Source organism: Mauremys mutica, chromosome 14 (assembly GCF_020497125.1).
Source record: "Mauremys mutica isolate MM-2020 ecotype Southern chromosome 14, ASM2049712v1, whole genome shotgun sequence".
NCBI classification, from domain to species: domain Eukaryota; kingdom Metazoa; phylum Chordata; order Testudines; family Geoemydidae; genus Mauremys; species Mauremys mutica.
In genome coordinates, this window is record NC_059085.1 from 7207915 (window position 1) to 7235464 (window position 27550).

The window sequence follows — 27550 nt, forward strand, 5'->3', positions numbered from 1 at the left end:
TGCAAGTAACAAGCCTCTAATGTGTAATTAATCATCATTCACAAAACGAAAGCCAGTCATAGCAGGAGTGGGTGCTGCTTTGCCCTCCACAGGCACTCGGATTTGAACCCTTTGCTGGAGGGCAGCCGGTTGGGAGCAAAGCTGACCCTCACTGCCTTCAGTTCATCTTGGGGTTCTTAGTGGCCCTCCGACCAGAGAGGTTCTTCCTGGCCCGTGTTGGCTCCGGGTTGGGTGGGAAGAGGGTCTTTTGCCCTCCCTGCTCTTCCGCACTGGCCTGGAAGCTGCCCAGCAGAATCTCGTTGATGTAGCTCAGTGTTTGGTTGTTGAAAACCATATTGAGGTGATCCACTCCCGGCAGCTCCATCACATGCACTCGCTGCTCCTGCTGCTTGGCCCATCGGCTGCACAGCTTCATGCTGCGGGTGCTGACGGTGTCATCCCCGTCCCCATAGACCACGTCCACGGGGTCCTCATAGGGGAAGTGCTCATCATAGATGTAAGTCTCCGCTGTTGGGAGGCCGGTGCCGTAGAGGCAGTAGGTCTCCACGCCAGGAGGAGGCAGCCCCTTCAGCAGGTCCTTGGTGTCGTTCCACATGTACCAGCCGTCCTCAAAGTTGACGTCGAGGAAGAAGCGCCGGTAGTCCCGGTACGTGTAGTTGTAGGACGGCGTGGAGATAAAGACGTGTGATTCGGGCCAGGCTATGTTGGTCGGGAACATCCAGGGGCTTGTGGTGGCCATGCGCTGTTCCTCACGCAGCTTGATGCTTGTGACCATCGGGATGCCCTGGTTATCTCCTGCAATTCACACAGGCACTCGTCAGGAACAGCAGCTCTAGCAAAATTAACAGATGTCCCAAGGGTCCCAAAGCCGTGTACAGACTATATATACAGAGATCATTCACTACTGAAATGCAGCCGTCACTGGGGGGCGGGCAAGGCTGCTACTCAACAGATACGCTGTAATTCAGGGCAGGAGGCCAAGAGAAATATTGTTTTGAGGTAAAACTATTGGATTTTTGGCTAATCCAAATGATGGAACATCCTGCAGCACAGCCCTCAGCACCTTGTAGCACTGGGGTCAGTTCTGACTGCATGGGAAGGGCGCCCCCTACAGAGCACCCTGCCCTGCTGCAGCACAGCACCCTGTAGCACCGCACTGGGGCATTGGGGTCAGCACTAACTCTGAGGGGAGAGCGCTCCCTATGACTCCCCCACACCACTCCTTACAGCCACAGTCCTTCCCTGCTGGGCATCTGTCCCTGCTTCTCTAAGCCCAACCTGAAGTGTGTGTGTTGGGGGGGATGAGGACAAGGTTTTGTGCTGGGGGAGTTTCTCAGCTGGTGGTGCTGGGTGTCCGGCAGGAAGGGAAAGGGTCCTAAGCCTGTGTTAGGTTTTCTAAGCTGTCTCTGTGTGTGTGTTGTAGGGGGAGGGTGTTTCCAAGGGTGTTGGTCAGAAGAGCCAACTCTCCTGGTTTTACTGCGAGTCTTGCCATATTTGGTGTATTTTGGAAAGACCCTGCTCCTGGAGTCCTGTGATTATTCCGGAGAATGTCAGTGTCCTTTAAACCAAAAGTAAGTTTCTGACCCTCCTTGCTGTGGAGAAAGGCATGAAAACATGACTCTAACGCAGTCCTAAAAGCTCAGAGAACAGAAGGCAAAGGAAAAGCACCCACAATGTCTTTTTTTTCCAAAATGTCATGATTTTTAAGCCACTCTCATGACTTCTTGAGGTCCAACTCATGATTTTTGAACTTCTGGGATTGACAATACTGGGTGAGGGCTCAGTTGTGTTCTGAATGGGGGAGAGACTGGGTAGGAAGTAGAGGGGTTCTGCATCTCAGGGAAGAAGGTGTGTGTGTGTGGGGGTGTTTCTGAACTCATGGGGGTAGGGCTAGGGGAGGATTAGAGTGGGGAGGTGTAATGTAGAGGAAATAGTTTAAAGGACCTCCCTGTCTTCTGCAGCAGAAGCCACCAGAGCCCTGCCAGAGCAGCAGCGTATACACAGAGCTGGGCCTTGCTTAGTTTGTTCTTTGGACCCTAGCTGCATCTGTTGGTTTCCTCATCTTCTGAACGTGGTGTAAAGAGAGCACAGACACAATGGAGAGGGGACCGGCTGTGTTGGCAGGGTTGGGTGTGGGGGAATGCAGCCAGTTGGTGAGTGAGGGTGGGCATAGAGCTGGTCGGAAAAACTTACAGCAAAATGTTTTTTGTTGGGAAATGTCAATTTGTTTCAGTGGGGACTCATTGGCTGTGATGCAGCTGTCATCAGGAGGGGACTCTGGTGCACGATGGGATTTCTGGTGAGGAGAGAGACCTACCCCAGACCAGCCAATAAGCCACGTTGTCATCAGGCCAGAGAACAAAACAACCAGGCTCTGTAGGCCACTGGGGTGGGTGCGCACCTGGGATGTAGGAGACACAGGTTCACGGCCCTGCCATTCTAGGGCAGCGCAGGGTTAGAGAGTCAGTTTCTCTGGCCCAGGGATTATTTACACAAAGTGGAAGAACTTCAACAGGACAGTCTGGGAGAGCCCTGGCCTGCTGACTAGGGCTCCCACCTAGGAGGAGGGAGAGCTTAGTTCAAGTTCCCCCAAATCAGGTAGAGCTGGGTCTCCTGCTGCCTGCCCTAACCACCAGGCAAAGGGCTAGTCTGGAGTGGGGGAACTGTTTCCCCAGGGGCTGTAAGTGGAGTGAATTGGGAGGCGGGTGTGCGTGGTGCGTGCAGGCAATAGCAGGTAGAGCTTCAGGGGGAGTCTTTTTACTGTTGTTCCATTTCTACGAGAGGCGTTTCCTGCCCTGCCTGCTCTGAAGTGCTCATCCCTGGCCAGTGTGGCAATGCTACCCACAGCAAACTGGGCGGGCTCCCTCAGGGGCACTGCGGTCAGACTCCAGGTGGCTGGCGAGCTCCTGATGGAGCCATTTGCAGACCTTTGCCCACCCTGGGGGCTCTACAACAAATTCACACCTCCCCATTGCTCCATGAAGGGAAGGCAGGAAGTGGACAGTGGGAGCCATTACCCACCGGAGGCCAGGACGAGCATGGACTTGACGGCCCCGCCCCAGGGGGCACCGAGGGAGATGAAGCCCGCGATGAACCGATCTTTCCAGGCCTGGGGCTGCTGCAGCAGGAAGTAGAGGATGTTGAGGTTGCCCAGGCTGTGTCCGAGCAGGAAGACCCGTTTCTGGTAGGTGTCATGCATCTCCTCAATCAGCGCCTTCAGGTTCTGGAAATACTCAGGCTTCTGGTCTGGGGAGAGAGGGGCATCGTGCCATGGGCCAGCAGGAGCCCAGCCGGGGGCAGGTCCCTAGAACCCAGCACAATGAGAGACCCAGGAACCCAGGCCTGGACCCTCCAGTGGAGGCAGAAGAGGAATCGCACTGGGGGGCACTCATACAGGCCCCCCCCCATGAGAGGATCACTCCCTGCCGCCCCCCCCGCCCCAACGATATGATCATTCCCTACGGGGTTCCTCCTCCCACATCTCTCCCAGCATGGCCCCCCCTCCCCTCAAGGGGGTCTCTTTCAGGCTCTCTCACCCTGCTCCCTGTCAAGCTTTCTGGCCTGGTCTCCCTCCTGGGCATGGGGCTCTCCCTGGGCGCCAAGATACCTGTGTGGGTGCCCTTCCGCCTCCCTCCCTGGCTGTCTGGGCTGAGGTGGAAGCTGGTCCCAACCCTGCACTTACTGGGTCCAATCCTCCAGTCGTAGGGGGCAGCCCGTACCGTCTGGTCCCGCACGTAGCCATTGTTCACCAGGTTCTGCACCAGGGTGTGTAGGTAACCTACAGAGAGACAGCGCGGAGATTGGGGGGACCCCAAGAGAGACAGCATGGAGGTAGGGGGACCCCCAGGGATACAGGGCAAGGCTTGTGGGGCTCCAGGGAGATACAGGGTGGGGTGTGGGAGACATAGCATGGGAGCTGGGGACAGCCCAGAGAGAGAGTGGGTGGGGGGAGACAGATCGCACTTCCTGGTGCAGACACAGCGTGGGAGCTGGGGGTCCCCGGCCACGTCCTGCTGTCATGATATTTATTTAAAAGGTGACATGTAACAGATCGTTTGGAATCTAACAACACTCCGGTCGTTAATACCACTGTGAAATGTGTGTCACAAAGCTGTAGGTGAAATTACAGATGCTTTCTGATCTTACCTCTTGGAAACTGTAACAAGACAAAGCCAGACACAGGTGTAGCGTCTCATGAGGGTTTTGATAAGGTGAAGAAAACCCTCTTCTGGCTAGTCCAGATTTTGAACTCTGTACAGATGCACCAGATGTTGGTTTAGGTGCTGTATTAATGCAATCAAAGGAAACTAACAACCCTCCCCCACCCCCGGTTAGGCTATCTGCACTCAGGCAGCTTCTCTTTAACAAGAAGTTCAGGGTCCCAACTGACCACTCCCCATTGCTTTGCTTGCACAAAACCAAGGGATCCAATTCCAAGCTGCTACGGTGGAGCATGACACTGCAAGAATATCACACATAACGAGGCAGCAGATACCCTGTCCTGAATGCTTGTATGGAGCTGGAGGCCAGGCGTCCGAGCCAGGAGGCAGCGCTGGAGCCGCGGAAGCTTGCTGAACAGGACCAAGGCAGGCAGCTCACACAGAAGAGGAGGGCCATGGGACCCAGGAGGAAGGACATAATGGCATGCCTGATCAGGGGCTAGCAGACCCCCAGATGTGGGTATGATGGACCCTATCACTCTGCCTGTAGCCTGAGGCATTCTGGACACTAAAGGTTACTCTGGGATTCTGACGGGGGGAATGTGGGAAGTGATTTTTTGGATGTGTTGTTTTCTGTAACAATGTGACAGGGTTGAGACTGAGGGCTCAGGTACAAGCCTGCCACGGCCAGACTCAGTGGTCAAGGGGGCAAACCCTCACTGGGGAAACTGAGTCAGGGTTGAGTGTGTCTGTGGCAGGATCTGCTAGGAGTGGGGGACCCTGCCATAGCTAAGTAAATAGCTGTGGGCTAATGCCCCACTGAGAACAGGGAAGTGTGCTGGGAGTGGCAAGACTCTGGCACAGCTGTGGGCCAGAATGCCACTGAAAGCAGGGAAACTGAGGCACAGCTGGATGGTTCTGTGGCCCAAAAATTGTAGGGTGCAGTGAGACACTGGCCCAGCTGAGGGTAGCCAGGGGCCAGCACTCTGCTGTGAGACAGAAGAGTCAGGATGGTAAGAGACCTGGTTTCCCACCGTTAGGGGTGGCAGAACCCTTTACTGGCCTGGGTGACCCAGATGGGGGAGAAGCAACCACTAGGGGAGCAGGGCTGCTAAGCGCAGGAAAGATGCCCCTCAGTCTGTGGGCTCAGGGGGACTTTGAACCAACGTCTGCGGAGTAGCCAGTGGCTAATCCTACAGGAGGGGTGACAGACTGCTCTGTGCCAGGCCTGAGACTCGGTTACCTAACTCACTGTTGTCATAACCTGTGCATACAACCTGGTAACAACCTGGTCCCGACACTCACTGTGTGGTGTACGTATGGGGTGTGTACACAGAGTTATAAATGTGTGCGAGAATAATGTTCTTAACATGTGTTTGGTAAGCAACGCATAACCCGCTCTGTCCCAGACAAAGGAACGTGGATTGGCTTGTCTGGTTGTCAGGCAAAGACAGTGAAGGCACCTTTACATGAAAGGTAAACAAGGCCATCCAGAGGGTACCTGGGAAAAGACCACTCGACGGGGAATGAGAGGAGAGAGAAAAAGCCATTTTAGCATCTATCACGTGAGGGACTAAGCGCCAGCGCTCTGAAATCACAGAATGTTGGATCCTTCCACCATCTCTGGGAGCTGAGGCGAGGTGAGAAACCTGCTCAGGCAAAGCCTGTCACTTGCTGGAATTAAGTTTTAGTCTCAGAAATGTATTTTTGCTTTTGTTTGCTTGTAACCCTTCCTGTCTGTATCCCTTCTACTTAGTAAAAGCGGCAAAGAGTCCTGTGGCACCTTATAGACTAACAGACGTTTTGGAGCATGAGCTTTCGTGGGTGAATACCCACTTCGTTGGATGCATGTACTATATGAAGTAGTATTCACCCACGAAAGCTCATGCTCCAAAACGTCTGTTACTCTATAAGGCGCCACAGGACTCTTTGCTGCTTTTACCAAGTAGAAGGGATACAGACAGGCCAGCAGGCTGCCTGCATGCCATGGCTCCATGCCGCTCCTGGAAGTGACTTGCTGCTGGCACGTCTCTGTGGCCCCTGGGGGGAGGGGGACAGTGTGTCTCTGTGCACTGCCCACACCCACAAGCGCCACCCCTGGCCAATGGGAGCTGCGTGGGACGGTGGCAGCGTGCGGAGCCACCTTCCGCCCCCCCCGCCAGGGGACTCAGAGTCGTGCCAGCAGCTGGCCGTTTCCAGGACCAGCATGGGGCCACGGCATGCAGGCAGCCTGCTTGAGCCCTGCTGTGCCAAAGCCCTCCTTAGCCTGGGGCCGTGGGCTGCAGCCCCGAATTTCCCCCAACCCATCGGCCCTGCACTTAACCCTATGGCTTTTTGTTTAATGTGCTTGTTTTTCTTTTAATATGATCTGACAGTGCTGTGATTGACACACGAGTGTCAGACAATCCCTAGTTAAATTAACGAGCTGCTGTTTACTGTCTCTTTAAAGGAGCAGCAAACTTCATTACTTCTGTGAGTGCTCTAGGAGTGGGCTGGGCAGTGCAGGGCCACAGATGGGTTGGGGGAAATTCGGGGCTGGGGGCACCCTGTGGAAGGCAGGGTGTGACCTGCCGGCTTGTCTGCTGGCTGTGGGTGTCCAGGCTGTGAGCCACACGGCAGAGCATTCCAGGCACCCAGAGTTGTGGGGCAGGTGGTGACGTAGCCTCTCGCTGGCCTGGGTTGAACCCCAAAGCATCACGGGGCCCCTGGCCCTTCACCCAGACTGCGTTCCTCCCCACTTCCTGGCTGTGTCTGGGTTCCTCTGGCCAGAGGCGCTGGCACAATGCGTTCTGGGCACTGGGCTCTGGGTCCCCTCACTCCCTAGTGGCATTGGACAGCCCTCTCCTCTCAGACACAGGTCACTGCACCATGGGCTTTGCAGAGATCTCGCCTCCCCTGGCCCTCAGCTTCCCGCCGCCCCCTCCCGGCTGAGGGGTCTGGATGTGCAAGGGTCCCAGAGCTGGGACAGACTCAGGGATAAGGGGTAATGGTCCTGTGCTTCAGAGAGCCCTGCAAAGCCAGGCCTGGGCAAATCCTGCAGCAGCCAGGGACCCTTTTCTATTGCTAGGCGGCAGCAGCAGGATCAGCACCCTCGGGAGCTCCCCCCAGACCCCGGGGACCCCTCACCTTGGACACCTTGGGAGAAGGGCGCCCCTCACCTGCCAGCTTGCTCTTGTCCAGGTACTCCACCGAGTAGGTCTTGCCAAAGCCGGGCACGCGGATTTGCACCCCAGGCGCGTTGGACATCTTGCCGGTGCTGCGGTTATACACCACTCTGCAGGGACAGGACAGGAGATGGCAGGTGGGTGGCAGATCCTCTGGGTGGGGACAGAAATCCAGGCAACCCCCACCCCGCATGGGAAACACCCTGCTTGGGAATTCAGGCTGGGGGTTGTGAAGAGGGCTTGGTTCTGTGGCCCATTGCTCGCCACAGGGTGGGCACGTGTCAGCCCTGAGTAGCCGATGAGGTGGCTGTTAAGATTTTGTGTTATTCATGGGTATTCAGGCTCGAGGAGCACATTGTGACCAGTCTGTAAATCACAGGCCAGAGGATCTCACCCAGGGATCCCTGCATCGGCCCCAGCCCTCCCAGGTGAGCTAGAGCGGCTCCGGTGCATTGCAATGGGCAGAGATGAGTCCTGGTCAGCTAGAGCAGAAATCCCTGGTGACAATGCAGGAGACCTGCTGTGTGGGGTTAGGGGATGGGGAAGAGGTGCCCCATAACTTGGCATTTCCTGGCTTTTTAGAGTTTGCCACACTGACCCAGCCTGACCCCTCCAAGGTAAAGGTTTGGTTTTGTTTATGTAGGAGGATTTCAGGTTGGGGGGGGGGGCAGGGATGCCCTCCAGACTCTGCCTCTGGCGTGCGGGGACAAGGAGGGAGCACCCATGTCTGAGGTTGCAGGGAAGAGGGGTTAATTCCCAGCTCCAGCACAACGGAGCCTGCGCTCCGGGACGGGCAGAGCTCTGACCTGTGCCCGCCAGGCCAGGCCTGGCTCTCAGAGCAGAGGAGTCTCTGTCCAAGCTGCACAGCTGGAGACCCCCCGGCCCTGGAACTCAGAGCGTCTCAACCCCGGGAACCTTGGCCATCTCTTCCCAGCCGAGCTGAGCACCGTCACATGGGCCCTCTTCTGACAGCTTCCTAACCCTAGAACAGAGGGGGCAGCCCTCTTCCCTGAGCGCAATCTGCGGCTTCAGAGCCGCTGGAAACAATCCGGCAATCTCGACTCAGCGGCAGCCTCACGTTCACACGGCTAGCAGAGCCCTCAGGTGTACCACAGCGTAACCGAAGCAGGCTCCCTGTTTGGGGGAGGGGGAAGCGGTCCTCGTTAAAACAGCCTAGGGGAAGGTGCACTGTGGTGGGAGCCAGGAGACCATGAGGTCAATTCTCACCTCGTCTACTCACACCTGTTTATATTTGCATGTGTGTCACAGCCCTGATTCCTGAGCAACACCCGGGGGTAGGTAAGAGCCAGCCTCCCTATTGTACAAATGAGGTAACTGAGGCAATCGCCAGTCACTCTGGGAATAGAAGCCAGGTCTCTAACAGCAGACCCCTGTCGCAGACATGTTACCATTCAGAATACTGCCACTAACCACTAGCCCACACCCCCTCCCAGAGCCAGGAATAGATCCCAGCCCAGACTTCTATCACCTGAGCTCGAGTTGCTACAGTGACCCTCTAAACATCGGCTTGTCCAACGCTAACAGTGAAGAGACTGAAGGCAGCAAAACCTCTGAGGAACGGGAGCCATTTTCCCAAAGGCAGCTTGTGGCACCAGTCCCGTTGGAAACAAAGGGAAACAGCAGCTATCCACTAGGAACGCCTCTTCCACTAGCCACGTAGTGTCCGTCTTCACTGCGGGCAGGAGTGTCGTCACAGACTTGTAATTTTCCAAGGCCAGAAGGGATCACTTGGGTCATCTAGTCTGACCCCCTGTAGAGCACAGGCCAGAAACCAGCACAAAATCATTCCTAGAGCAAGTCTTTTAGACAAATATCAAATCTTGATTTAAACATTGCCAGTGATGGAGAATCCACCACGCCTCTTGCTAAACTGTTCCAACGGTTAATTACCCTCACTGTCAAAAACTGACATCTTATTTCCAGTCTGAATTTGTCTGGCTTCAACTTCCAGCCATCGGCTCGTGTTAAACCTTTCTCCGCACATTATTAAATCATTGTTACCTTCTCTTTGTTAAGCTAAATAGACCGAGCTCTTTGAGTCTATCACAACAAGGCGGGTTTTCTTATCTTTTAATCATTCTCGTGGCTCTTTTTGGACCCCTCTCTAATTTATCAACATCCTTCTTGAAGTGTGGCTACCAGAACTGGACAGAGAATTCCAGCAGCGTTCGGTCGAGTCCCAAATACAGAGGTAAAATAACCTCTGCTCATACTCAGAATTCTCCTGTTGATGCAGCCCAGGTCTGCATTAGCTGTTTTGACCACAGCCTCACACTGGGAGCTCATGTTCAGCTGATCATCCCCACAACTCCCAAATCTTTTTCAGAGTCCCTGCTTCCCAAGATAGAGTCCCCCATCCTGGAAGTGTGGCCTACATTCTTTGCTCCTAGAGGTATACATTTATATTTAGCCATATTAAAACCTATAGTGTTTGCTTGTGTTTTAATACGACTAAGTTTACTTGCCAGTTTACTGAGAGATTCAGATCGCTCTGACTCAGTGACCGGTCCTAGTAATTATTTACCACTTCCCCGATTCTTGGGTCACCAGCAAACTTGATCAGTGATGATTTTATATTTTCTGCCAGGCCACTGATAAAATTTTAAATAGCGTAGGTCCAAGAGCCGATCCCTGCTGGACCCCACTGGAAACATACCCCCTCAGTGACAATTCCCCATTTACAGTTACATTTAGAGACCTATCAGTTAGCCAGTTTTTAATCCATGTAATGTGGCCCATGTTAATTTTACATCGTTCTAGTTTTAAAATCTTCAATCCTATTTGGTAGCTTTGGTTCCTGTGATGGGGTATACAGACCCCACACTAGGTAGCACAGGGTTAATGAGTTCTTGTGGGCTCGAGTGGCCCCACCCTATCACACGGTGAGAGGCGTCAGAGTTGGAGGGAGGAGCTTAAAAAGGGCAAACCCAGCACAGCTGGTGGGTGAGCAGATCTTTGGTCCTCAGCCCCTGGAGCAAGGCAGGAGTTCCTCGGCTGACCACTGCCCTACAACGCCTCCCTGAAGAAAAGGAGGGTCACGATGCTGATCCACTTTTGATGGGACTATTCTTCCGTATTAGCCCGTGAGCCCAGTTGGGGCCAAAGCTTCCCAGAAGGAGCTGAAGAGAGAGCCTTAGCCCCCCCCAATCCCCCTTGGGGCAGCTCATGTCTGTCCATGTCTTTTGTCTTTGTTGATAGCCCCAGAAGCTGCACCAGCATGGTGGAAGAGCCGCACAGCGCAGGGCAGAGGCTGGGAGAGTGCAAGGCCTGGCCTAGAGCGTGCCTTGGGGAAGGAATGCAGAGACAGCCCCATTGCAAGGAATGGGAGTCAGGGCAAATGGTGACCAAGATAGGAAAAGCACCGACTGACATTGCTTAATTACAATCTAACTTCCTTAGATGAACAGTCAAGGAATGTTGGTGGTAAATTTTAGTGGCATGGAAACTGACTGATAACAAATCAGCCATTTGGGAACTAGAGGGTTATGGGAAAAGGGTCAGATATAGAACATTCCTTAAAAGGCCCATTTTAACAAGGCAATGGGTTCACTTGCAGATCTCCAGGAAATGCACCTGGCTCCCAGGTGGTGTGATGGAAGCTGGTGAAGAGGCAGTGTATTCTCCATGCAAACTGAGAGCTTGAATCTCTGCTGCATGGGAACAGCAGGACCCTGCTTATAGCCCCTCAGTCCTCCCGACCCCACACTGGATGCAGATGGGAGGACACAGAATTGGGGCCTGAAATGGTGTATTGGAAACTCTGTTAAAATTATAAGCTATCACATTATGTTTTCAGGGGTTTTACCCAGGCTGCTTGCAGGGTAGGGGGCACGGTAGGGAAGTATGTGATGAGGGTCTTCAGCAGCCAGACTGCAAAGAGCTGACCTAGAGTAATTTGGGCCCCTCTGCCTTAGGGAGCAGCCTGCTTTGTCTCTGTCTGGTTTTGGTGTGGTAGGGTTCTGGAGGCTAAGAAATAAAGCCGTGTCTAACTTCAGTTTGTATGTTGTGAATATAACACCTGCGGAGGTTAAGAAACCATTCAATAACGTGGGCTAGTCGGAGTTCAGTGGCCTGCCTTTGCAAGCCCGTGGCCTAGATTTATAAGCGCTAGATTTATGGGAGCTCTCACGGGTCAGGAGCTTTCCTTAATTCCACTTCCATTTTCCTAGTGCTCATTTCTAGGCCTCGCCACACCCCGTCTCACTCTACAGACCTTCTCCCTGCTCTTCAGGTATTTGCAGACCCTCACCATGTCCCTCTGAGGAGCCCCCAGTCCCAGCCAAGTGGCCACACTTTGCCCTTCCCCAGAGCCCATTCCCCCCGGCCTGTGAACCTCTGCTTCCCTCTCCATCGCGCCCACCTGGGGATGGCTTTTCGGGACGGAGGTGCCCAGAAGGGGATGCAGCATTTCAGGCATGGCTGCACCAGGGCCCTACAGAGGGACGGGGCAGAGCTGCTGCTCTTTGGGGGCCTGTGGCTCTCCCAGCTCCCCTGTCCCTCCCGGGAGCAGGGCTTTTACCCCAAGCACTAGCTGAGTGCTCAAGGGACTCCCAGTGCAGCAGAGCTCTGTATTTCCATGCAGCCTCCCTGCATTCCTGGGGCTCAGTCCCCAGGGCAAGGAGCCTGCGCAGCTTGGGGGCCGAGCAGGCTGCCGTGGCCAGAGCTCCCGCCCCGGGGCTCTGAGCTGGTGTCACGGCTCTGTGCTCACAGGACAATCCCAGGAGAATTCTGTCTTCGCTGCGGTAGCTGGGAGTTCCAGGAGGCCCTGGCTACTGGGTTCCCCGCAGCCCTGACTAAAGCTGCATCTCAGACGCCCTGGATGGACCAGGCCTGATGTGGCTGCGAGTGTGGAGGGAGGGCAACACTCAATAGCGCTGGGTGAGTGGGTCCATCCAATGCCCCGATGCCAGTCAAAGGGCTCCCCATGGGGCCAGCTGGCACGGTGCCAGCGAGCTGGGGCTGGCAGGGACTCTCCAAGGGGAGCTCCGGGGTGGGGTGGGGGAGGTACCTGGTGTTGTCGATCCAGCAGGCGACGCCAAGCGGCAGGAACATGTGCAGGTTTATCCAGAGGGTGAAGTAGTCCTCGGTTTTGCGGTGGCACATCCAGTTCACTACATTTGGCTTGTCCAGCTTGGCCTCCAGCTGGTTCCCCAGGCACGCGGGCACTGCAGGCACCAGAGACAGAGAGGAAGCAGCCAATCAGACCCCCGCGCGCAGCACGACAGGCTCTGGGCTCTGCTGCTTGGGGTCTGCCGGGCTGCCTCGGCTCCACAGCAGCCCTCAGGAAGCATTGGCAGTGCCAGGAGGGCTGCACCTGCCAGACCCCATCCCTGCTGCCTAGTGTCACCATGGGGCTCCCTCAGGCTAGGGCTCTCCTAGGTGGGTGGGGCCTGCACGGTGCCAGGCAGGGACACCTGTAGGGGGACAGGGACCACATGGGTGCCTGGCAGGGGTGCGCTCAGGCTGGGGCTCCGCCCCCATGGGCATGGCTGCACAGGGGTTGCACCAATGTAGCTGCCCCCCTGCAGCCCCTCAGTGTAGACACGCAGCACTGGTATAAGAATGGGTGCATCTCACCCTGGTTTGAAACCCTGCGTGGGTGTGTCTCTCCGGGCACTGGTGCAGACCACAGGCTCTGGCTGCACTGTGGTGGCCTGCTCTCCCCGGCAGCACTTGGGTGTCGCTTTGATCCGCTCCCGGATGAGCCCCAAAGCCATTTTCAGCAGGCCAAGCATCCATGGCTCCCCTAAAACCCAGGGGGAGGGTTCGGATTAGTCAACCGTTGAGGGGACTTCAGAAAAGCCAGTGGCGCAAAGCTGACAGCCAGACTGTGACTGGTCAGTGGAGCTGGGGCTCCTGCCATGGCTAATGGACTCCTCCCCAGTTCAGCCTGGCAGGAGGAAAGCAGCCCAGGGCTGATGCAGGGGGGCCCTTGGGTGGGGACCGAGGGCTGTTGGGTGGCTGCAGTTGGGACTGAAGGGCACCAGCAGAGCTGTGGGTGGTGATTTAGCTGGATGCGATGCCACCAGCCCACCAGCCTCTAGCTATGCTGTCTGGCCCCCATGAGCCCCAGGCTCGCCGAGACACAATGTCACACAAGAACATTAGATAATTATTAAGGGAATTTGTAACAGACTCCAAAGGTTATTACGGAGCTCAAGGGTGGCGGGCCGGGCAGAGCTTCTGCCAGCAGCCCGACGGGGGGGATGGGCTGGCAACCCGAGGATCTGTGCCTGGGGATGCTGACAGGACTGAAGACTCAGGTCCGGAGTTGGGCCCCCAGCTCTGCCCTGTGCTTCCAGCCTGTTCAGAGACTCAGCACTGAGTCTCACTGGTGGCACTGACTGTCCTAGGACACCAACTCCTCCAGGGGGGTTTAGGGTGCTGGGACAACAGGGCCATGGGGAGACCAACCCGGGCACAGGAGGGCCAGACAGCATAGCTAGAGGCTGGTCAGAGCAGGGGTCAGGTACCAGGAGATCAGAACATGAGGTGGGTCAGAGGGTGAACTGAGTCAGGCATCAGGAGGGTTACCAAGAGATCGGGCTCCAGGTTACAGACAGCAATCGAATAGCAAAGTCGAGGGCAAACCGGGGCCAGAAGCCAGAGCACAGGGTCTGGAGTACAGGCAGTCAGTCTGTGTTGGTACTCAGTCAGCTCCCCTTCATGGCTTCCTGGTTTATATACTGGTATCGGCCAATCAGGGGACTGTAAGGGGCTGCCACTCCAGTCCCACTGGGCGGTACTTCCTGTTGAGCTCAGCCTCACAGGGTCCTCCTGTGGGTACCTCACCTCAGCCTCCCACGGCAATATGGAGGTGTCAGGAACCCAGAACCTCTACAGGCCTCAGTTCTAGCTCTGTAGTGTCTAACATCCAGCAATTGAGCTCCAAACCAGCCCCCCTGATGCTCCTGGGGCCAGGAAGGTTCCCTGAGTGAAGCCCAGCCTGCGGGGAAGTGTACCTTTAAAAGGCTCTGGCAAGCGCCAGTTGTTGGAGTGTGCAGAGGCTCATGTTATGCAGTGCTGGGCAGCTAGAGCTCAGACACTGACAATAGCAGAGTTCTGACAGGCACCGCATGATCACTGAACCCCACGTGGTACAAACGGAGAAGAGACCCTGAGTAGAAGAATGGAGCAGGCCAAAGCCCCACCAGAGCTGAAACAACTGGAGAAGGTTTAAACCAGGCTTGACTCTATCTGCGGGCGATGGGCACCAGCAAAGAAGAAGGTAGCCTTATTTCCGACAGCAGCTGGTTCTGAAGCGCTGTTAGCTCAGGCAGGGGAGGCTCACTATGGAACTGTGGCACAGACAGGTGAGGAGTGGTGCACTCCAAGTCAAAATGAACCCTAGGAGAGATGTTTTTAAGCAGAGAGAACAAAAGAAGGGTGAATGCAAGAGAAGTTCGTGACTGATCTAAGACTGAAGAGCCAGTCTTGCCATTTTAACTCTCCACATCACTCATGTGATAAGAGACCAGGTCATGATCGGGACCTGGGACAAAAGACTGTCCAGTCCCAGATGCAGTGTGGACTGGGCTTGCTGCACCTACGGCTCAGGATGAGACCCTGCAGAAAGTAATGAAGGCTATTTCCAATTGAAGTGGGTTTGTCACTACTAGGTCCTGTTTAGCGGCACCAGGATGGTGATTCCTAAAGTATTGCAGAAAAATATGCTAAGAAGGATACATGAAGATTATTTAGGGATTGACAACCCTAGGAGAAGGGCCAGAGATGTATTACACTAGCCTCAAATGGACAGTGACATTGAAGAACCTGTCAAGACTTGTTGCATGTGCCAAAAATACAAGCTAAGTTAAGCAAAAGAGCCTATGTTGTGGCATAGGAAAAACTGGCCCCCTGGTGCACGGCAGGCATCGATTTGTTTACATTGGCTGGAAAAACCTTTGTACTTGTCCTAGACAATGATTCTCACTTCCCTACGGCAGCCTTACTAGAAGATACTACAAGTAAGCAGGTTCATAGCAGGTGCATATCAGATTTATTTTTGCTAGACATAGTATACTTGACATGCTAATATCGGACAACAGGCTGCGGTTTAGTGAGCATGAATTTAGCAGTTTGCAGCGAAGTACAGGTTTAGATGTGTAACTGCTAGTCCCCACAGTCCCTAATCCAGGGTTTTAGGTCGAAGATGGTGTCAGAATTATAAAGTGCCTACTGAAAAAGGCTGCAGAGTCAGACTCTGATCCATATGTTAAATTATGGAAAGGCACCAGGGAACATAAGAACAGCCATACTGGGTGAGACCAAAGGTCCATCCAGCCCAATATCCTGTCTGCCGACAGTGGCCAATGCCAGGTGCCCCAGAGGGAGTGAACTTAACAGGTAATGATCAAGTGATCTCTCTCCTGCCATCCATCTCCACCCTCTGACAAACAGAGGCTAGGGACACCATTCTTACCCATCCTGTCTAATAGCCATTAATGGACTTAACCTCCATGAATTTATCCAGTTCTCTTTTAAACCCTGTTATAGTCCTAGCCTTTACAACCTCCTCACGCAAGGAGTTCCACGACATGACTGTGCACTGTGTGAAGAAGAACTTCCTTGTATTTGTTTTAAACCTGCTGCCTATTAATTTCATTTGGTGACCCCTAGTTCTTATATTATGGGAACAAGTAAATAACTTTTTCTTATTCACTTTCTCCACATCACTCATGATTTTATATCTCTATCATATCCCCCCTTAGTCTCCTCTTTTCCAAGCTGAAAAGTCCTAGCCTCTTTAATCTCTCCTCATATGGGACCCGTTCCAAAACCCTGGTCATTTTTGTTGCCCTTCTCTGAACCTTTTCTGATGCCAGGAAGCACGGGCTGTCACATGCTGACATTTCATCCACCAGAAAACTGAAAGCAAGAGTGCCTGCACTGTTAGAAACTGACATCAGAGTCACTGGGACTTGTAGTCCCCAGTGACTCTGACGTATAAAGAGACAGATAAGGCAAAATAAAAAACTCAGCATGATTTTGGATCATAGGAGCTACCACCACTTCATTAAAAATGATGCAGTGCTTCTCTGTGAAGGGAAACAAAGGTTGCAAACAGCTGTGGGGTCCCAAGAGGTTTCCCTGTGGTCATGTGAGGTTGTCACCGCAGATGGACACATACTATGGCAGGCCTGCACAACATGCGGCCCGCGGAGCCTTACTGTGCGGCCCGCGAGAGGATTCTAAATCCCCCGCACACGGCGCTCTGCGGGCAGCCCAGAGCCCTTTGAATCCCGGCCGCGGCCAGGAAGCAAAGAGCTCTGGGCTGCCGGCAACCGCGGGGAGCCCAGAGCCCTTTGAATCTCAGCCGCAGCCGGGAGTCAGAGGGCTCTGGGCTGCCCGCAGCGGCGGGGAGCGCAGAGCCCTTTAAATCCCAGCCGCGGCCGGGAGTCAGAGGGCTCTGGGTTGCCCGCAGCGGCGGGGAGTGTAGAGCCCTTTAAATCCCAGCCGCGGCCGGGAGTCAGAGGGCTCTGGGTTGCCCGCAGCCGCGGGGAGTGTAGAGCCCTTTAAATCTCAGCCGGGGCCGGGAGTCAGAGGGCTCTGGGTTGCCCACAGCCGCGGGGAGCGCAGCACCCTTTAAATCTCAGCCGGGGCCGGGAGTCAGAGGGCTCTGGGCTGCCCGCAGCGGCGGGGAGCGTAGAGCCCTTTAAATCTCAGCCGGGGCCGGGAGTCAGAGGGCTCTGGGTTGCCCACAGCCGCGGGGAGCGCAGCACCCGTTAAATCTCAGCCGGGGCCGGGAGTCAGAGGGCTCTGGGCTGCCCGCAGAGATTCCTGGCCGCAGCTGGGATTTAAAGGGCTCAGGGCTCCCCATGGCTGCGGGCAGCCCAGAGCCGTTTGAATCCCGGCATGCGGCCGTTGTTTGCCCCCTCCCTAGACCTCTGCCCCAACTGCCCCCCAGGACCCCCACCCCCTATCTAACACCGCTGGTCCTTATCCCCTGATACCCCTCTCCTGGGACTCCTGCCCCTAACTGCCCCCCAGGACCCACCCCTATCTAAATGCTGCTGCTCCTTGTCCCCCGATTGCTCCCTCCTAAGACCCCTGCTCCAACTGCCCCTTGGGACCCCAGCCCCTATCTAAGCCTCCCTTCTCCTTGTCCCCAACTGCCCCCTCCTGAGACCCCCCCAACTTTCCCCCAGGACCCCACCCCCTACCTGTCCCCTGATAAACCTCTGGGACTCCCATGCCTATCCAATTGCTGCCTGTCCCCTGACTGCCCCCCTGAACCTCTGCCCCATCCAACCACTCCTGCTCCCTGTCCCTTGACTGCCCCCTGGAACTCCCTACCCCTTCTCCAGCGCCCAGCCCCCTTACTGTGCCACTCAGACCAGTGTGTCTGGCTCCGTGCAGCTCCAGACACATTGCTGCCATGCTCCCCCGTGGAGCCCACAGCTCCCACTCTTCCCCCCCAGCACCTGCCTTCCAGATTTGAACACCTCAAAATTCAGGAGTGCTCAAGCTCAGTTTGGGCAGCTGTTACTTCATTTCTCCCAAATCAAATATACTGATCCACTGTAACTTGCTGTAGAAAAAGCAGGATAAAATTGAGCAAGAAATGCTTATTAGCACTGGAATTGCTATTTTCAACAGCCATTGCCTTTTTGTTTGTTTAAAAGGAAGACAATGATATTGCATTGGCAAATTCCCCATAGAAAGAAAGAGAGGAACAAAAGAATAATAAAGGCACCTCAACTTTTCCTCATTTATGGAGGACAGGCTTATAATATGCATCCAGATATCCTCCAATCACACAAGCTGAAAATCGTTCCACTTTACTGCAGCTCTGTAACCATATGGGAACCAATCCTGTCTGTGTTTTGTGCACATCCAAAATTCCTGCTGAATGACCCACCCTGGGAGCGTTACCAGTGACCCAGGGCTGGGGCGGCAGGAGGTGTGTGTAGCGGGGAGGCACTGGTGGGGGGGAGCCCAGGGCTGGGGCAGCAGCAGGGTTGGGGGAGGGCACTGGTGGGGAGGAAAGGGGGAAGCCCAGCGCTGGGGCGGCAGGGGGTGTGGGTCAGTGGGGGGAGAGCCCAGGATTGGGGCAGCAGGGGAGTGCAGGGGGGAGCCCAGGGCTGGGACGGGGGGCAGCCAAATTGTTTTTTGCTTGGGGCAGCAAAAAACCTAGAGCCGACCCTGCCGGGTTCCCCCAGCCGCCGGAGCCCCGGGCCCTTTAATTTGACCCTGAGGGCTCCCAGCCACCTCTTCAGATGGGAGACCCCGGTTGATTTAAAATAAAGTATCACCTCCCCACCCCCAACCTTCCTTTCTATGATTCTATGATTTTTGGCCCACAGCTGTTTTGGTGGGGCGGCGCTGGGGAAGGAGGGTTGGTTTCCGCAGGGCTGGGCGGCTCTGGGGCGGGGTGTTTCCGCGGGGCCGGGAGGTTTCGGCCCTCGGCTGTTTTCTTTAGCGGAATGTGGCCCTCGCCGCTTTACGAGTTGTGCAGGCCTGTACTATGGTGTGTGGACAGGAGGCAGAATCTCCTGCCTAGCAGTTAGGGCCTAAGGTGGCAGGTACACCCGATGGCTCATCTCTGGTGGCCTTGCATCAGCTTCCCTGAGTCACTTCCTACCTAGCCCTGACCGAGCTGCCCAGCTGCCTTTTAAACCTTGCCTCCAACCAGAGCATGCTCAGCATGGGAGGAGAAGTGGGGCCTCCTGAGCCTGGAGTTGCTCCGTACCCCCGTCCTGTCCAGTGAGGGGTTAATACACCTTGTCACAGCTCCCTCCCTCACAATCGGTGCTGGGGCATGGTCCTGTGGTTCTTGTGCCCACAATCTCTCAAGAAAAAAATCTGTGTTTTCATGATCCTTACCCGACCTGGTGAAGACTTTCAGAGCTGTACAGCTGCCGGGAGAGGTACCACCGCATAATCCAGGGGTTGGTGTCTTTCATGGTGTTCAGCCATTGTAGCGGCACATGGTCGGTCACTAGCCGAAAGGCATTCATTCCCCCACAAGTAGCACCTCAGAGCGTCCATTTCACTGCTAGGGCCTCCTTCTCGATGACTGAACAGGTGGTTTCTCGCAGGAACAACTCCCTGCTGAGGTACCTTCTGGGTGTTTTTCCTCATCCATGTTTTGGGGTAGCCTAGGCCCACTTCGGAGGTCTCTGTTTGGAATGTAAACTTCTTGGTGAAGCCAGGGTGGGTGAGCATGGGTTCTCAGCTCAGCTGCTCCTTTAGCTCCTGGGAGCTCCTCTCGCAGGTCACCGACCACGGGACCTTCCTTGGGTTGGTGTTCCCTGCCAGGTCTGTCAAGGGCCTTCTTGGAAAACCTGGGAGGTGGGCGGGCACAAGCCCACCCACTTCTAAAGACCACTCCCCCAGCCTAGCGAGAGGGACCACTGGACCCAGGAACCAACTGATTGCGTGGGGCAACTAATGAGAAAACAGGGTAGGGAGTGGTGGTCAAAGGTTCAAAACAAGGGTACCGGATGGGGACACCAAGCAGAGAAGCCCGGACAGTGCCCACTGCTCCTCAAAGCTGTCAAGGAAGCCAGTGGACGCTGCCCAGTGGAACTCTGCCCAGCTGCGTGAAACCAGGGAGGAATGGAAATAGGCCCCACAGTCGCAGAGCACCCCTCGTCCAGCATCCTCCTCCTGGTGTTATAGATGGTGACTTTGGCCAAGGGCAGGAGGAGGTTGACGAGGAGGTCTCGCGACTTTGTGGGGCCGCGGATAGGGTGTGCGAAAAAGTATAGGTGCGGGGAGAAGTGCCAGCATAGGGGCTGCAACCTGGCGCATTCATGATAGCCGTGCGCCAGGTTCTCCCTCACACCGCAGAAGGGGCGGGCCTCGGATGTAGGGGTGAACCGCGCTAGATACACGCCCGCGCTCATGGCTCCATGAAAGAGCCGCCCACCAACGTCCCCGGCAGGCCTTGGGACCAAGGTGGAATAGAGGCTAGCCCACCGGGGCTCCTCACCCGCCACAGGTGGTAAATAGTCCAGCCACTTTGTGTCGGGGCGGGACGAGAGGGTGAGGAAACCCAACGTGTGGAGCACGAGCGTGTACAATTGGTCCCTGGGCGCGGTTCGGAAGCAAACCGGCCGCAGGGTGCGCAGCCAGCTCGGCATATAGGAGTGGGGAGGCTGGGGGGGCTTGCAGAACAGGGGCCCGATAAAAAGGTCCGGAGGGCCCGGGGTGAGGGGTGGGCGGGGAGCGCCCTGTCGCAGGGCCCGCCGCAGGAAGCTGAGAGAAAGGGGCGACAAGGCAGCACCCACCCCCCGGAGTACGCGCAGGGGGGTCTCTCAAGGGCACTGGGATGGTAGTGAAGTCGGGTATGAAGTGCTTGTAGTAGCCCGCGAGGCCGAGGAAGCGCTGTACCTGGTATTTTGTCATGGGGGTGGCACATTGCGCCGGGGCCTGCTTGTTGTCAATGAGTGGTCTCAGCCGCCTCACTCCTACTTGGGTCACCTCTCGCCGGGCCAGCCGGCATTGGGTCGGGTTGGCTGTGAGCCCTGCCTCCTGAAGGGCTAGTAGTATGGCTGATACGTGCCTCAGGTGGTCTTTGCAGCTCTACCTGGAGATGATAATGTCAATGCATGTAGGGGCGTACGACCCAGGCGGGGCATCCTTATCCCCCTCTTGGACAGTGTGGCTGGGTGCTCGCCTTCCAAGGCTCTCCTTGTAGCTCCGCCACATGCTGCCTCAGTTTCCCCTCCCATCGGTCTCCTCAAATGCTCCAACCAGGCCATAGCATTTAAAAATAGTCCCCTTCTGGAGCGGGACCCCTGGTGTAGCTCTTGGAGCACACTGCTGGCCTCGAACAGCTGCCCCCATCCCCTCTGAGCAAGTCTGCCAGCAGGCTCAGCGGTCTGACCTGTACATGATGGGCACACAACCCTTCTGACCAGGCTGTACCAGTGACTCACTAGGGCAGACTGGGCTCCCAGTCACTGCATCTCTCTGCCCCCCACACCGGAGACAGGGCACACAACCCTTCTACACACACACACACACACACCCCTTGCTCAGAGGCAGCATGCCATCCACACGCCTCCCACATACTGTCCACATGCCATCCACACGCCTCCCACACACCATCCACACACCACTGGCATGTTGCCCAAACATGTCCTATACAGCCTTCACATGCCACCCAGGCACCTCCCAAACGCTGCCCACTCACCTCCCATATGCTGATCATATGCTTCCAACATGCCTCCCACATACTGCTCACACAGGGAGCTCAGAATGGTGTTTTCTCACATGTCAGTACATGTCAAATACACGGAACATGCCACCCACATGCCATCCCCTCAGGGGAGATGACAGCGTCCCAGGGGTGGCCTTTCGGACACACATGACCACAGACTGAGGGCTTTCTTCCCACACCCTGACTGCAGAGACAGGCGGTTCTAGGATGTATCGGGCAAGGCATTTCCAGGAGAGATAGGGAAGTATTAATGCCATTGTACAAGGCACTGGTAAGGCCTCATCTGGAATAGTGTATGCTGGTCTGGTCATCTGTGTTCAGGAAAGATGAATTCAAACTGGAACAGGTGCAGAGAAGAGCTGCTAGGATGATCGGGGAATGCAGGGCCTGTCGTATGAGAGGAGACTGGAAGAGTTCGGCTCGCCTAGCCAAAGGGGGGCTGGTTTGAAGCTGAGCTTTATGAGTGGGATGATATGATGAGGCTGCCTGTGATAGCAGGGACTGGATTCAGTGACCCAGCAGGTCTCTTCCAGTCGGATGTTCTCACCTCTCCAGCTCAAGCCGGTCTCTGCCCTGGGACAGTCTGACTCTTCAAACACAACCCCTCCCGGCGGTGCATGGGGTCAGACAAACAGGACAGAGTCCAGCAGCAGCGTGAGATCAAACAATGCAGCAGCTTCCACGAAAAACGCCAGCCCAGTCCCACTGGGCGACATGACGGGGCAGGCCTCTCTGGCTGGCTTCCCTTGTGGAGCGTGGGAATGCTCCTTCCAAGCTAGGGGTGGGCGAAGCTTTGGCTAAGAGGGTAAGTGACACACATGCAGGGCGGAGTAGGGAGGTGATGTTACCTCTGTATATGCCACCGCTGGGACCATTACTGGATTCTGTGTCCAGTGGTTGTCCACACTTCAAAAAGCATGTTGAAAAACTGGCAAGGGTTCAGAGCGTAGCCATTAGAATGATCTGAGGTCTGGAAAAACCTGCCTGACGGTGAGAGACTCAAGTATTTCAATCTATAAGAGAAGGTGAAGAGGTGATTTGATCATGGTCTGTAAGTACCCATGTGGGAAGGAGATTTCTGATCACAGAGGGCTCTTTGATCTAGCAGCCAAAGGCAGAACAAATTCCACTGCCTGGAAACTGAAACTAGACACATTCAGACTGGAAATAAGGTGTAATTAACCACAGGCCCCTGGCCCTGATTGGAGCAGAGCCCCCATGGGACAGATAGGGCTACCTGTCATCAGATGGGATAACATGCTGTCAGTGGCTGCAAGACCTCTTTCCATTTGTACAGCTGACGCCTCTTTCCCAGGTCCAGGCCAACTCTTCTGTTACCGAGTGCTGTCCTACACAACTCCTCTCACCTAGCGCCCGGCTCCGGCACATTACACCAGTGGAGAAAGCAATAGCAGAGCCTGGCACAAGTGAACTTGGTTAGCTGGAGAATCCAGCTCCAGTTTTCTAGTAGGGCAGATCCAAATTGCCACCACACTGCCTTTCAGACCGAATGTGCCAAATCTATGTGCTTGGCTGTGCTGTCTTTAATCACTGTAACTTCGAACCACTAGAACACAGAGCCAGGACTGGAACCCGGGGGTCCTGAGCCCCAGCACTCTACTGCTGTCTATCAAATACCTGTGTAACCCACTGGCAAACTGTGGGACCAGGCCCTCTGGGCTCCACCTGACGTGTACCCCTTTAGTTCACATGCAAGAGCTCTGTGTGGGGGATGTGACGATTGAGGGTTCAAACCCTGCTGGCTGCACGTGACGGAATTTCTGGTTGCCCGTTTTCTTAAAAACAAACAAACGAAAGCGCCAACGTCTGTATAATTCACAAATGGAGAAAACAGCCTTTAAAAGCTTTTGCAGTTAAAACTGTCAGCGCTGGTGCAAAATACAGCAAAGAACAGTGACCCCTAGGGTTTCAGTCACTTCTCTGCCACAGACTTTCTGGGTGATCTAGGGCACTTGCTGTGTGCCTCAGTTCTCCATCTGTACAATGGGGCTAATGGCATCCATCCCCCAATTATGATGTGCACAGATGCTGTGGAAGTAGAGGCCTTATAAGTAGTTTAGAGACGTGGCAGCCATCTTCCCCAAGGTTGCCCATGGCATCAGCTCCATTGGAAACTATGGGAGAAGGTGCCACAAGTACTCCTGTTCTTTTTGCGGATACAGACTAACACGGCTGCTACTCTGAAAAAAGTAACCACTAGGGGGCATTCGCCCCCAGTAGCCATCTCTGCTGAGTAAGCTGGAAAGCTTGTCTCTCTCACCAACAGAAGTTGGTCCAATAGAAGATAATTTACCTCACCCACCTTGTCTTTCTACTGAGAGCCAGAGTAGCTACAAAACCAATGGGAAATGTTGGGCCTCATGTAAATTATGCGAAATTGCAGCCACTTTTGTGTAAGGGAAAATTGAATTTAATGGTTTCCAGTGACAGGAAACAACCACTAATCAGTTTGCTTAATTGTGCCATCATTTCTGCAAGCGCACTTTCATCACGAGCGCACCAAGAGTTTGGACAACGTGAATAGGAAACCAGCCACTTGCTGGTGAAAGAAAGTCGGAAAAGGGGAAAGACGGCCACCAGGATTTCTTAACACTCCCATTATTAATTAATGGTAACTCATTAAGGAATCAATGTAGCTGACAATCCACAGAAAGTTCCAACTTTACGCAGAGAACCCGGGCAGTAAATCTGGGGGGGAGACACGCTCTTCTTCACACAAACCAGAGACATACAATCCCTGCTGTGAGTGACAGCTGGAACGTCATCGTAACCAGGCAGAGGCACTCCCCCGGGCCTGTAATGGACGTGCCACTAGTGCAGATGAGTGAGTGGAGGGGAAGAAAGGCTCAGAGCCACAAAGGTGCCTAAATACTGATGAGGATCTGGGCCAGGTGCCAGACACCTTTCCTACCAAGAAACGGTGGCCTCGCTGTCAGTGTGGGGCTCACGCTGGCATAAACACAGTTGTGACTGACCAGGCAGGCGTGTGCGCTAGGGAGGTCAGTAACAGAGCTGTTTTCTCTCTACTGCACGGCATAGCATGGAGATTGGGAGAGGTAGATATACTGGAGGGTAGGGATAGGGTCCAGAGTGACCTACACAAATTGGAGGATTGGACTAAAGAAATCTGATGAGGTTCAACAAGGACAAGTGCAGAGTCCTGCACTTAGGACGGAAGAATCCCATTCACTGCTACAGACTAGGGACCGAGTGGCTGGGCAGCAGTTCTGCAGAAAAGGACTGGGGGTTACAGTGGACGAGAAGCTGGATATGAATCAACAATGTGCCCTTGTTGCCAAGAAGGCTAATGGTATATTGGGCTGTATAAGTAGGGGCATTGCCAGCAGATCGAGGGACGTGATCATTCCCCTCTATTTGGCACTGGTGAGGCCACATCTGGAGTACTGTGTCCAGTTTTGGTTCCCCCACTACAGAAAGGATGTGGACAAATTGGAAAGAGTCCAGTGGAGGGCAACAAAAATGAGCGGGGGGCTGGAGCACATGACTTATGAGGAGAGGCTGAGGGAACTGGGCTTGTTTAGGCTGCAAAAGAGAAGAGTGAGGGGGGATTTGATAGCAGCCTTCAACTACCTGAAGGAGGGTTCCAAAGAGGATGGAGCTCGGCTGGTCTCAGTGGTGGCAGATGACAGAACAAGGAGCAATGGTCTCAAGCTGCAGTGTTGGAGGTCTAGGTTGGATATTATGAAACACTATTTCACTAGGAGGGTGGTGAAGCACTGGAATGGGTTACCTAGGGAGGTGGTGGAATCTCCATCCTTAGAGGTTTTTAAGGCCCAGCTTGACAAAGCCCTGGCTGGGATGATTTAGTTGGGGATTGGTCCTGCTTTGAGCAGGGGGTGGGACTAGATACCTCCTGAGGTCCCTTCCAACCCTGATATTCTATGATTCTATAAGTGGCTCAGGGACAGAGACAGGAATGGGGTGTGGCATGGGGAGCAGTTCAGGAAGAGGGACAGGCTGGGGGCGCAGTGCAGGAAGCGGCTCAGGGACAGGCCGAGGGCGCAGTGCAGGGAGTGGCTCAGGAAGAGGGACAGGCAGGGAGTGGGACAGGCAGCGGGCGCAGTGCGGGGAGTGGCTCAGGAAGTGGAACAAGCAGCGGATGCAGTGCAGGAAGCAGCTCAGGGACAGGCCAGGGGTGCAGTGCAGGCAGTGGCTCAGGGACAGGCCAGGGGCGCAGTGCAGGGAGTGGCTCAGGAAGAGGGACAGGCAGGGAGTGGGACAGGCAGCGGGCGCAGTGAAGGAAGCAGCTCAGGGACAGGCCAGGGGTTCAGTGCAGGCAGTGGCTCAGGGAGAGGGACAGGCCAGGGGTGCAGTGCAGGCAGTGGCTCAGGAAGAGGGACAGGCCAGGGGTGCAGTGTGGGGAGTGGCTCAGGAAGTGGGACAGGCAGGGGGCACAATGCAGGGAGTGGCTCAGGAAGTGGGACAAGCAGCGGGCGCAGTGCAGGAAGCGGCTCAGGGACAGGCCGGGGGCGCAGTGCAGGCAGTGGCTCAGGGAGAGGGACAGGCCAGGGGTGCAGTGCAGGCAGCGGCTCAGGAAGAGGGACAGGCAGAGGGCGCAGTGCAGGCAGTGGCTCAGGAAGTGGGACAAGCAGCGGATGCAGTGCAGGAAGCAGCTCAGGGACAGGCCAGGGGCGCAGTGCAGGCAGTGGCTCAGGAAGAGGGACAGGCAGAGGGCGCAGTGCAGGCAGTGGCTCAGGAAGTGGGACAAGCAGCGGATGCAGTGCAGGAAGCAGCTCAGGGACAGGCCGGGGGCGCAGTGCAGGCAGTGGCTCAGGGAGAGGGACAGGCCAGGGGTGCAGTGCAGGCAGTGGCTCAGGGAGAGGGACAGGCCGGGGGCGCAGTGCAGGCAGTGGCTCAGGGAGAGGGACAGGCCGGGGGCGCAGTGCAGGCAGTGGCTCAGGGAGAGGGACAGGCCAGGGGGTGCAGTGCAGGCAGTGGCTCAGGAAGAGGGACAGGCTGGGGGCGCAGTGCAGGCAGTGGCTCAGGAAGAGGGACAGGCCAGGGGCGCAGTGCAGGCAGTGGCTCAGGAAGAGGGACAGGCCAGGGGTGCGGTGCAGGGAGTGGCTCAGGAAGAGGGACAGGACGGGGGAGCAGTGCAGGCAGTGGCTCAGGAAGAGGGACAGGCCAGGGGCGCAGTGCAGGCAGTGGCTCAGGGAGAGGGACAGGCCGGGGGCGCAGTGCAGGCAGTGGCTCAGGGAGAGGGACAGGCCGGGGGCGCAGTGCAGGCAGTGGCTCAGGGAGAGGGACAGGCCGGGGGCGCAGTGCAGGCAGTGGCTCAGGGAGAGGGACAGGCCGGGGGCGCAGTGCAGGCAGTGGCTCAGGAAGAGGGACAGGCCGGGGGCGCAGTGCAGGCAGTGGCTCAGGGAGAGGGACAGGCCGGGGGCGCAGTGCAGGCAGTGGCTCAGGGAGAGGGACAGGCCGGGGGCGCAGTGCAGGCAGTGGCTCAGGAAGAGGGACAGGCCGGGGGCGCAGCGGAGGAAGAGGGACCGATGAATAACTGAACAGCAGGAGAGAAAGAAAAGCACAAGGAAGGCCCCGCACCAGTTCTCTGTCCTGTCCCCACGCTGGGTCCCAGGGCAGAGACCGGCCTGCTCGGTGGCTGCAGCACCTGGCGCGCGAATGAAGCAATCCTTCCAAAGGACTCTCCTGTGCTGGCCAGGCCGGGCTCCTTGGCCTGCTCCTTCTCCCCCAAAGCTCTCCGAGCACCAGGTGCAGGCTGCCCCCAGCGCTCAAGCAGAGCCCCCAGGGGATGGGGAGTGTCTCCAGGCTGCCGTGCCGGGGGTGACCTTACCGAGTACCACGGGCGGGCTGCTGTTGGAGGGGGTTGCTTCTGGCGTGGCGCTGGGAGGGAAGAGCACATTGAAGAGCCAGAAGTGGGCCGTGGGCTGCGGGAGCAGCAGCAGCGCCAGCGCGAGCAGCGGAGCCCTGAAGCCTGCGCTCCCCATGGCAGGTCCGGCTGGGATCCCTTCCGCACCTCGAGCAAACAGCCTTTG

The 27550-nt window shown here is 55.8% G+C and overlaps 1 protein-coding gene across 3 annotated transcripts; it reads right to left on the reverse strand.

Annotated features, from left to right (window-relative positions):
* On the reverse strand, positions 1-27550 carry LCAT (lecithin-cholesterol acyltransferase). Of its 3 annotated transcripts, none has more exons than XM_044987549.1 (6): positions 27349-27550; positions 12354-12510; positions 7319-7434; positions 3683-3778; positions 3022-3246; positions 1-795 (listed from the first exon to the last, which is right to left on the reverse strand). In XM_044987549.1, the coding sequence occupies exons 1-6, from the start codon at positions 27500-27502 to the stop codon at positions 158-160; spliced, it is 1386 nt and encodes a 461-aa protein (XP_044843484.1). In that variant the 5' UTR covers positions 27503-27550; the 3' UTR covers positions 1-157. The 3 variants fall into 3 exon arrangements, with proteins under 3 accessions (XP_044843484.1, XP_044843485.1, XP_044843486.1); XM_044987550.1 differs by lacking the exon at positions 27349-27550 and adding an exon at positions 13880-13895; XM_044987551.1 differs by lacking the exon at positions 27349-27550 and adding an exon at positions 12923-12938.